General features: G+C 35.3%; 1 protein-coding gene across 10 annotated transcripts in view; it reads right to left on the reverse strand.

Annotated features, from left to right (window-relative positions):
* NBEA (neurobeachin) overlaps positions 1–12,037 on the reverse strand; it is a 679,748-nt gene that overhangs the window by 104,988 nt on the left and 562,723 nt on the right. For all 10 annotated transcript variants that reach the window (XM_046664612.1, XM_046664614.1, XM_046664615.1 and 7 more), the window contains 3 exons: positions 10,516–10,633; positions 10,084–10,186; positions 3,701–3,816 (listed from right to left, as the gene is read on the reverse strand). In XM_046664612.1, coding sequence (XP_046520568.1) covers positions 3,701–3,816; positions 10,084–10,186; positions 10,516–10,633 — 337 coding nt within the window. The remainder of the gene's footprint in view (positions 1–3,700; positions 3,817–10,083; positions 10,187–10,515; positions 10,634–12,037) is intronic.

Genomic DNA, 12,037 nt, shown 5'->3' on the forward strand with positions numbered 1-12,037 from the left:
GAGTTTTTGATGCAGTAGGTTTGAGGAGGAGTCTGAGAATTTGCATCTCTAACAAGCCCCCAGGTGATACTGATACTGGCCGTCAGCGTACCACACTTTGCCAACCACTGAACCAGAGCATACTGCAGTCACTTCTAAATTTTGGATAATGACATCCTCCATAGTGTTATTTACTACTCTTTCTGCCATACCTGCTGCCATTATTCTAATCCAACTCTTCACCCCACATTTCCTTTAATCTTGAAATGCTCTCTGCTTACTTTCTAGTGAATTCTTACTCATATTTCAATTTCCAATTTAAGTGTCTCACCTATGAGAAGCTTTCCCTGATCTCTTAGTTATACGTGATGCTTTCTAGATCTATGACTCCAAATGGCTTTGTATACTCTCCCATTATAATAATTATGACTTTTTACTGGAATTACTGTGTACATGTCTGTTTTTCTGACTATACTACAGAGTGTGTGCCACACAGTGAGTGTTCAGTAACTATTAACTAAAAGGATGAACAAATTGACTTCACATCTCGAGTTCCGTAATACACTCCTAACAGCTCTTCCTAACTTTAAGGTGTCTCATTTCTGATTCACGCCATACATAGTTTATTAGTTTAATTTTCCTAAAGTCCATAATGCATTCCCTTCTACTAAAAAACTATGCTAACTCCTACAAGTCTATGTCCAGGCTCCTTACAATCTGGCTCTTAGCTGTAGCTCCAATATTATCTCCTATTATTTTCTGCTCCAGCCAGGATATGATACTCATGTCCATTGAACACATCACACTTATCCAACTGGCAGAAGTTTGTAAAGCTCTGCTCTTTATTTTCTCCCCAGACAAACACATTTTAAAAAATCCTTCACTGTGCTTAGCTCTTACAGCATTCACCAATGATAGCACTTGTTCAGCACTTAACATCAGCTGTCTGAAAATGCTCTCTTATTTATGCATATTTCATTTACCATGGATGTAAGTGATCTGAGTTCCCAGTCCCTATTTTATACTCCTTTTTATCCCATTATCTACCCTAGACAGGCTTTAATGTTGAGTTATAATCATTGTAAAGGAAATACCCAATAGATTCTTTAAGAAAAAAAGTGGCCTAAACATTCCTCATGTCATCAAATAAAACAGACTCCAATGATTCAAAAGAGAGTATGAGGACACTTAAATTCCTCTTAAGATCTGCTCAGTCTAGCTCAGAAAACCAAACACTGTCCCAACCAAAAAAAAAAAAAAAAAAAAGTGGTGTCTATACTGCAGCTTTTAGAAGGGATCACAATGTTATCTCTATCCAGATTACAATCTTCCTAGAACTAGACAGAGAAAGAGACTCCCAGAAAGCAACAGGTGTGAAGTGGGCGGTAGTTACAGGCAGTATTTCCCATATTGTGGGAAACATATCTGACGTGAGTAAAATGCAATGGCAAGGGACAGAGACTAGACGAGTCCTTTAAACCAATGAACTCGATGCCATTCCATCCAGAGGAGGAGACAGAATCCTATCTTAGAATAGCAGAACCATTTAATAAGAATGCCAGAGAAACTGGAAACTGAGCTGGGAGAGAGGCAGATGACCCTGTCTTCCAGTTTTACATCCAATAGTTCCAGAAGCTAGCACAGCCAAGGAAAAAACTCATATGCCCATCTATGACATATGGTAGACAAAGTCTTGATAGATCTCTAAGAATAGATAATAGAAAAACTTCACACAGGGAATATAGAAAAATGCTGCAGAAGAATGTAAAGACAACATTATTCCGAAAAAATCAGGTAAAGATCCATGTAGCTGAAAATAATATACTGCATTAACAAGAAAAAATTTTAATAGAGAGTTTAGAATTCCTTCTTAATATGCAAAAATATACAGACTCTCAAAAATAAGAGTTTAATAATAATATGGATTCTGGGTAGTAAATTATACGGACAAAGATAAGCAATGAATGAGAAGTAAATTGAGTTAAAGTTCTTATTTTCCATAGAAGTGATTAAAAATGTTTATTCACTTATGAGTTTAAAAACAATAGGAATATATTTTAAAGAGTTTTTAAAACTTTAAACATATCTCTAGGAGAATTAATAATAAGATGCTCATATTCTAAAAGAGTGGGCAGAAATTTATTTATATGGCCAAAGAGGAACAAAACAATATGAAAAGCAAGAAAATATTAAAAACACTACAAAACAAGATGATATAAGACCAAACATATCACTTATTAAACAGTTGTAAACATATTAAACATGGCTACTGAAAGATTAAAAGTCCAAGACAGAATTAAAACTTGAAATTCCACCTGTGCTCAAGGACACAAAGTTGGCAGATCTGGGATTCTCTCTCTCTCATCTTTGGCATTGACACTTAAGATCTTTCTGCTACATCATGCTGTCTGCGTTAATATGCTGATGAAATTAAGTTCTTTACACTTCAGATGCTTGTTTATTCTATCTATATATGTAAATAATACATGCTAATTAAATAGTATAACATTTCTTTTATTTTTTTTGAGGAATTAAATAGGTTTCTTTAAGATACGTATGTTGTGTATACTGATATAGGAATATACATGAAATATGTCATGAAGATATCATAAAGATATATGTATACAATGGAGATGTGTGTATAATATACAATAAAATTTAACATGTAACAAAATAGCTCTTTGGTTGTACCTCTAGCATCCTATTAGTAAAGGCATTAACTTTACAATATATATTAAGTGATTAAAATGCAAAAACACCTCAAACAACTTTTTAATATTTTTGTTGATAAATTGAGTTCTCTTGCCTATCTATTTAACACATATATATATCATTCATATTTAATATATACCTATAGCATCCATATTCACACATATGTGATAGATTAAAAAAGAGTAATATTACACAGTTATTCCTTTAAGCAATGATTCAGAGAACTGGCTCTAAATTCATGGTTCTAGCATTCATTCAGAATGAATCCTAATCCTAGGGTAAGCATATGTATTTATGTAGCTATTTAAATTCACTGACTGCAAAAATTTTTGCAGTGCCTGATTTATAGAAGCAAACCCTTAGTAATTCAACATGAAAAAAGGCTTCGGGAGCTTAATTTAGGAAAAAAGAAAAAGGTATTTAAATCTCATAGATATGTTTAACCACTGACAACCATTGATTTAGCAGAAAAACAGAGCCACCACCTTCTTTTAATTTACAAGCATGGTACTGCTGAGGTTGACGGTAATTACTCATCATTCAGAAATGTAACCTGATTTTATATTTTTATTTGAAGACTTTAAGAGGAAAAGATGCTGTAACCCAATCATGCCATAATCCAGGTGACATCTGTACTAGGCAGAATCCTGTTGTTATTCTCCTGTCTAGCTGCTATTGCTGAGAATGACAAAGTAGAGAAATTACATTTTCCCATTATTATTTCCAGACACTCTGGCAATGGTTTGTTGACTCTAATAAACCTTCAGACAAAGCTGTCAGCAAAGGAAATGGCAGAAGGAGAGCAAGGAAAAGCCTCTTCAACAATAAATGCATCTAAAACCTCAGTACTAGCTCGTCTGGGTTCTGATAACATTAAATGTGAGTGCTTCAATATTTATTCTAACGCTGTATTTGAAATCCAAGGAGAAAATGTATTCCATCAAGTCACATTACCAATGATTTTGATGAACGTAAACATATTATGAGATTGAAGAATGAGATGTCTTACCTGCTATAGTATTTAGAAACATCAAATATTCGAAGTTTGAAATTTCTCTTCTTTGCCAACGCTGAGTCATGTTGGAAGATTTATAAAGCTGTCGAGGAGTGGCCAGTGATATCCTCCTAGCAATTAAACAAACCACAACAAACAGTCTCTTTAACACATGACTTCTAAAAATTCAATATTAATGAATATATTGGCTTGATACCATTTACTTAAAATAATTTATGGTTTATCTTCTTAGATAAATTCTAAAATACATTTTAATTGTAGATATTAACAATATTTAAAAATTATACTATAGAGAAGACACATTTAGTTACTAAGGATAAACCAATATGAAAGCACCTATTCATATAACATGGCTGCAAGTGGGTATTTTACAAGTCAACAAGAAAAAAGGTGAAACTATACTCAAAATAAGTTTGCTTTTAAACAATACAGCAAATCCACTTCGTGCTAAGAAGCTAGGTGGGCCAGTAGTCACACACCAGCATACAAGCATTTGACTTAAACTTTATATAATAAAAGCCACCACTAAACTTTTTACACCTGCCTCCTCACATGGAGTGTGCACATGTGCACAGCCTCTAACCACACGACGCACATCCCTTTTATGATGTAAAAAACCAGCAACTGGGCACTTTGAAATGTATGAATTCAGAAGAAGGGACACAGGAATAATCTTAAGGGAGTAAATCAGTATGATTTGTGTAAATTATGAAACGTTCGGGGTTCAATGGGTTTATCTAAAAAATAATGAAAGCTGGCTGTATTTGTAAAAGTATGGTAAGGCTACTGAGTTTCTAAAATGATCATCACTTAGACAAAGGTTCCCAAACTATTTCAATTCATGCTACCCTTAGTGTCTCAGGAATTTTTGCATCATGCCCCTAGCCCAAGAGAAATACCTAACAGTTCTGTTTATTAAGTAGTTAGGTCTAAATAATTTAATAAATATTTAAGTCTTAACAACTTAGTAGCTGTTTGAAAATACAATACTCATAAATTAAAAGGAAAAAAATTTTTTTTCCTGAGGAAGATTGGCCCTGAGCTAACATCTGTGCAAATTTTCCTCTACTTTATGTGGGATGCCACCACAGCATGGCTTGACAAGCAGTGGTAGGTCTGTGCCTGGGCTCTGAACCAGCGAACCCCAGGCTGCCAAAGCAGAGCACACGAACTTAACTACTATGCCACATATTTTATTTTATTCTTAAATAACTACAATTACTTACGAAAGGGATGTGCGTACCTTTTGGGCACTGCACAGCTTCTTAAACCTCGAAATCATATCTGACAGCACCACCTTCATTTCCTGTTCCACGCTGATTTCCATGGAGTACTTATTTTTCACCACAGTAACTCCTAAAAACTAGTTTCACAAAGCTAAGATATGAGTGAAAAGAATGCATTGCTATCTGATGTTGAAACTTAGAACTAACCTGAGCTAAGAGTTTGTGCGGTATCTGACAGATGTTGCTGTGTTTCCCTAAGAAATACAAAATGCTCTGTAACCCTCCTGTAATTTCACTGTGACATCCCAGGGCTCCTTGGTGCTCAGTTTAGGAACTGTGGACTGAAGACCATCTCTGTCATTCATGTATCATTATCATGTATATCTATCACATGCAATCTTAATAGGCATTGTCTTGTTCGTAGCAGGAACTAAAATATAAATTAGTTGAGGAAAAGGAGGGAGGGGGAAAGGATGGGGAGGAACTCGTTGTCTCAATAAAATTCAAATATGAATTAACAATTTCAAGAACAATTATGTGTAACTCAATGTTTAAAATATTAACTTAATAAACTGTAGCCGCCTGATGACATATTAACATTTTTGAGGAAGTTTCCTAGTTACATATATTCGAGATAATAGACCCTACTGACTCCAATAGAACCATATGAGTCTAATGATCCACTTAAATACAATGGTAATGGTATATACATTTCATACTTCAATTCTATAATTCTGTGCATTTTCAATTAATTTGTAATATGATTTTCACAGGGCTACCTTAAGGGCTTCCAGATTTTGATCCATATGTCACCAAAATTCAAAATTTTCACAGGTACACATCCACTTAACACAACGATTTTATGTTACAAACTTTAGCCCTGATTCTGACTTTGTCATGGCAACATGCTAAAATATTTTCTGAATTATCCAAGAATTAACAATGTCTAGCCCAATTTTCATTGCACCACTATTACAATCATATGCTTAGTCCAATTTGCATTGTATTACTATTATAATCATATTCTTGCTATTCTGACTAAAATCCTTACCTGCAGCATGTCCAATCTGCTAAAAACAATGCATATAACAAAGTTTTGAATTCCTTTGTTGACATTTTGAACCCAGGCAATTTAAGAAAACTGATGATCTGGAAATAATTCTGACAAACAAAATCCCAAAACCAAACAAATCTTGATAGGTGTAAATAATGGGAATCATGGAAGAAAGCTATCCTGTGCAGAGTATGTAACAGTGAAGAAAAATATGGACATGGGAAATGAATTTACAAAAGCAGGTTATTAGCAAAAGGATCAGTTTTTCCTGTTTCCTCCTCTGTTTTTCCTACTATAAACTCATTGTTGGCAGGAACTGTATTTTACTAACTATTTTATCCTTAGCATTTAGCAATACTTGGCATATAGTGGGAACTTAATAAGTACATACTGAATGACTTGAATTATTGGTCATCTACCCTAAAAGAAAAATGGCTAAAGAGAGATATGATGCTAAAAAAATTAAGTAACTCAATCATATGAAGAAGAACAATGGGAAAGAGTAAATCAATAGGGCTGTTCAAAATATCCTATAACAAATTTATATATTAGAATGAGGATAGTTGGTACATTTTTGGGCTATAGTAGGATGCTTTTAGAATTGGGGGATAAGATGAAGACAAAATTGGCCTCTGAAATAAGAAGTATTAACCACCATTAAGTGCCATTTTGAATGGTGACCATTTAAAATCATCAGTCAACCCTATGAATACAACCAGGTGTATAGTTAGTAAGTGAAGAATCTAATTAAATCTCAAATTAATTGATTGTACTGATTGCCTGAACAGAGTCTACATTAACCAAACAATGGTAATAAGCATGGAGTCTAGAAAATGGGCAAGCTTTTGCCAGTATTTTTCCATCATTATGCAGGGGTGAAGGTATTGTTCTGACCATTGTAGGTCACCTTGATAGACAACACAGAACAGAAATTAAGAGAGCGGGGTATGATCTTGGGCAAGAAAAGTAACTTATCTAAATCAAAATTTCCCTATTGTAAAATGGGATAAGAATCCCACTGTTTTAAGAATGTGGTTGTTTTAAGAATTAAAGGCAGAGAGCTCCCTTCCACCATGTGAGGACACAGTGAGAAGATGGCCATCTATGAACCAGGAAGTGGCCTCTCATCAGATACCAAATCTGCTGGAGCCTTGATCTTAGACTTCTCAGGCTCTAGAATTTGGAGGAATAAATGCTGTTTATAAGCCAAAAAAAAGAGGAAAATTAAGGGAAATAACGCTTATAAGTTAAACACAAAGGAAATGATAGCTATGGATATTAATTAACTAAAGGGGCATTTATTAGGCTATACCAATTTAATGGAAATATTCCTTTTGTTCCAAATCTTTGCTCATTAAGCAACAATCTGATTTGTAATGTGATCTCTTCAGTGGGCTTGCCCAAGAAGTGGCCTAAATGATATGTGAAGTCAATTATTCTGGCAGTACATCTGCCTTTGAATTCAATAATTTTTTTGTTTGTTTCTAAATCAGTCTCTTATGGGTTTACCTTAGAGTAAGTTCCCTAGAGTTTGATAAACTCTGGTTAAACTGACAAACCCAATGCGAAGAAAACAAAGAAGAATGGATCCCTTGGAGATTTTGCCAAGATACTCTCAGCTGGAAGGCTTCTACTTGTCAGAGCCAGGCATCATCCCTTCCCCTTGACAATTCTCTAAATGTAAGAAGATCTTACACATCACACATGCATATGTTCATGGGTGCATGTGTGTATATCTATTTACCTACCTACCCACCTACTCATCTATATCTGTGTATGTATGCATATATGTATACAGTGTAGCAGTGTTTACAGTTTACAAAATGCCTTCACTTTATGATCTCAGGACATGTGTAAAACGTCTCTTTGCAAAGATACTGTCCCCATTTTATAGTAGATGAGAGTGTCATTCCTCTTGCCTGGTGTTAAGCATTCTTTCAACTAACATGTATTTAGTTCCTAAAAACTACCAGGCTCTGTTATGTTACCCAGCCTGTTAGTGACAGATGTAAGCTTAGATCCGGTGTTCCTCCTACCCTCATCTGCTACTTGTAAGGCTATATATCACAGGAAATATACAGAACTGAACTTCTGAGAATATAATTAGGAAACCGAGTGAGTTGAGCCTTTGGGGGGAAACCAAGGGCAATGAAAGAGTGTTTTAAGACAGGAGGGCTGTATGAAGTAACAGCAAAACCAACACTACTAACTACCTATGTTGTTTCCACTTTTTCTATTAAGAAGAATGATCTTTCAAAAGTCAAAGAGAGACCAATGTGATTGAAAGTGAAACAATACTCATAATAGGTAAGGAAGACAGTAAAAGAGCTTCTGATCGTTTTAAAGGAATTCGGGTCCAGACAGGTCCATGAGCACTGAAGGAAATTACACATGCCTCCGAGAAACCTCAACTGGTAATCTCTGAAGAGTCACGGTCATTGAGAAAGATGCCAGGAGGCAGGAGATTATTTTTAAAAAGGAAAAACTTAGACCTATTTGTGAATTCTTGATGTCAATTCCTGGAAAAATTCTTGAATTGATTAAACAAACAGTTTGTGAGCACTTGAGAAAGGAAGTAGTGATTACTATGAGTCAGCTTAGATTCAATAAGAACAAGTCTTGCAAAACTAACTTCATTTTCTTTTTTTTAAAATGCAGTCTTCCTTTGACCTGTATTTTATATAAGTATTTCATTATCTACTTACGCCTTAATTTAATCTTGTCATTCCACTAGCAAATATCCTGAGCATGTACATACATGTTAGTGAATTGGTCTTAACTGTAAGCTTAATACGAGACCAGATACGCCGCAATGCAAGGCAACTCCAGTTGAGCAGCGCTTAAAAAGCATCTCTGCAATTATCACTGTGTTACGTGCTGTAGATTAAAAGATAAATAAGACGAAGTCTCCATCTTTTAAATGCCTGTATCCAATTTAAGGGAAAATAGACATAGATTCATTTTCCTTTCCATCCGTGCAGTGCTCTGTAATAATTCCCAGGGACATACGACCTGTGGAAGACACTGTTGCTTGTCCACTCAAAGCCAGTATCTCTTGTTTACTTGTCAACAGAAAACCTATTTTGTTCAGGTAGGAGGTGGCAAGTAGTTCAGAGGTATATTCTTCCCTCAACTCTAGGGGATGATTGGGCCAAACTGACAAATTCATTCCCCTTTGGCAGTGATTGTTTTAGGGGCGGGAAAGTGACCCCATTCTGGTTAAAGGGACCTGAGATAAAGATTGCTGGAGGCTTCTGAGAAATACATTCCTTCCTAAAACATAGAAGCTCAAGGAGAAATCCTTTTTGTCTTTTTCCTACTTTAATTCAGTTGTGTGAAGACACAGTAGTAGTGTGGAGCAGTAGCAGTTATTTTGTGAACATGAGGCCAACTGAGAGTCCTGACATCACTGAACCTCTGAGCCAATACTCATAACTCCTTAACTCCAGATATTTTATTAAAAAAACCCAGAAAGCAAAATACCCTGTGGTGTAAGTCACTTTTAGTCAGGTATTCAGTTACTTAGAGCCAAAAACTAATTGAATTAGTGATGCACATAATTGCTGACTATTTTCTACTTAGACTACTATCTTTCAATAAAACATTACTTCAAAATGATGCTTTTAGAATAAAAAGATGAAAGATTTAGAAAATGGTTAAAACTACAGCACAATTAATGAGCATTAATCTCAATAAACTCTAAGAGTTTTACTACTTTAATGAAGAAGCATTTACACATAGCATTTATAAAAATAATTTATATGTGATTACACAACAATTAATCACAAACATCATGAGGTTCTTGGTACGTTTCTTATTAAGATCTCAAGCAAAATGCCTTAATCAAGTGCTGGCTATGATAAGAAATCAAGTTTTTTACTTCTTCATTTATATACGTGTTATATAAAATTATGCCCTATTCTGTTATTCTTAAAATAGCTGTTTTCATAACCTCTTTCCCTACAAATGACATGCAGAGGGAGAAAATTCCTTGGCCCTCAAAATAATTATAATGGTATACCCTATTTATATTTCTGTTGTATTGAGATTGAAATATGTTAACAAACCATAGACAGTGTGTAATATGATATAATTACCTGGCTTGTGGCAAACCATAGCTGGTCCCTACTCCAACCCGAGGCAAGCTATAGACAACTTTTTTTACTGTTGCTTGATCAGGGAAATTAAACATAACCGAGGCTGTGGTAAGAAGAAAAAACATGATTTAGAAAACCATGGGAAAGCTAACCATCAATTTCAGAAATCATTTTCAAGTGCTTATCATCACTTATTTGTAAACGTAATGAAGCTTCATGGAAAATCAGCTTTCTGTATAACTTTATCCATGAGAAATCTAGGGTTTACATTCTCAAACAAATTAATTCTTTTTTATTTTTATTTTTTATTTTAGTGAGGGCATATCAAAGACAGAAACACAGCAGAGAAAAATCAAGACAGTACCACACCATGTAAATGACCAACATCCAAATATGAGCACATTTTCTTTCAAAATATTTAAGGGAACTTACTTCGGTTTGCCATAAATACTTCCAAAGCAGTATTTTGTAGGAGATAACGTCTTGAAAATACAGCTCGTATCTCGCTGAACATCCATTTTCCATGAAGTCCTTCAGTGTATGCAAGAACCTAAAATAAACAGTTTGAAGGGAAGTGTCAATCAGTAAAATATGTGTCTAAGACTTAGTCTGACGATATCTTAGACAGTGCTGTATAGAAGTCAGTAAATTAGGGATTATCTTCCTGAATATATCTTCACGATATATCACAACATTGTCAATCATTTGATTCCATATATTTGCAAAATTTCTATCTTTCTGTATTTCCTAGTTGGCTTATGAGGAAACGAAGGAGCAGAAAAGTTATATGTTCCAGGTGACCCTGTGACTTAAAGTAGAAAATGTATTATAAATTTTTGGTCTTGTATATAATTAGTTGGACCAGGTGACATATACTGTTGGTTCTTTTCCACCATCCCTTTTCCTACATCTTCCTCGTTTAATGGAAGCCCAGATAGCCCCAAAGTGTCCATGTGGTCAACCCCAGACGATGGATTGTGAAAGGTCTAAGCCAGAGGCCAGCAAACGTTTTTGGTAAAAGCCCAAATAGTAAATATCTTTAGACCTTGCAGGCCATATGGTCCTTATCACAGCTACTCAACTTTGCCACTGTAGCGTGAAAGAAGTTGTAGACAATGTGCATATGGACAGGTGTGGCTGTGTTCCAATAAAACTTTATGTACAGCAGGGGTGGCCAGAATTTGGTCCTGGGGCCAGAGTTTGGCTGACCTATGGTCTAAACCAATCATGACAAAGTTATTCCTTGCTTTCCCAAATTCCCTTGCAACTAGGGCTAAGGACATGTGATCCAGCACTCGCCAGTGAGAATGAAAGCAACAGCGCGTGGGGATGTTTCAGAAAAGCTGGTAAAATGAGTCATATGTAGCTGGTACACTCCTTTCTCTTTCTTGCTTCAAGGGAGAAGTGATGGCAGAAACCATAGCAGCAATCTCGTAACCATGAGAGGAAGGCCAAGGGAATCGCAGCAAGGTTGGCCCTGACAGTGAGCTACTGACAGTCTCAGCAACCACCCATATCTGAACCTCTGGTTACATGAGACAGATAAAACCATATTTGATTAAGCCACTCTAGTCAAATCAGCAACAAACACATTCCTTCTTGATACATCAAAGTATATTAATGACACATACACACATTTTCTACTTGCACTAGTGTTCTCATATTTGCTTTGGTGAAAATGGAAACTAGGTATTGAATTTTACAAACATGATAGTCCTCAAGCTTTAAAAACAAGTCATGAAGTCCCTTTTTACATTTCCTTTCTCTAGGAATAATATATATAAAATATATGATCTATTTGTCTTTTTATTTTTTGAAAATTCCATTTTCTAACTCCTTAATTCAGTTCTTGTCTTTCCTTAGACACGGGATGGATTTTGGAGGCAGTCAGACATCTATTTAAATCCTGAAACATTTTGGAGCCAGTCAGACGCCTATTTAAATCCTGGCTCTG

The sequence above is a fragment of the Equus quagga genome, chromosome 6 (assembly GCF_021613505.1).
Source record: "Equus quagga isolate Etosha38 chromosome 6, UCLA_HA_Equagga_1.0, whole genome shotgun sequence".
Taxonomy (NCBI): domain Eukaryota; kingdom Metazoa; phylum Chordata; class Mammalia; order Perissodactyla; family Equidae; genus Equus; species Equus quagga.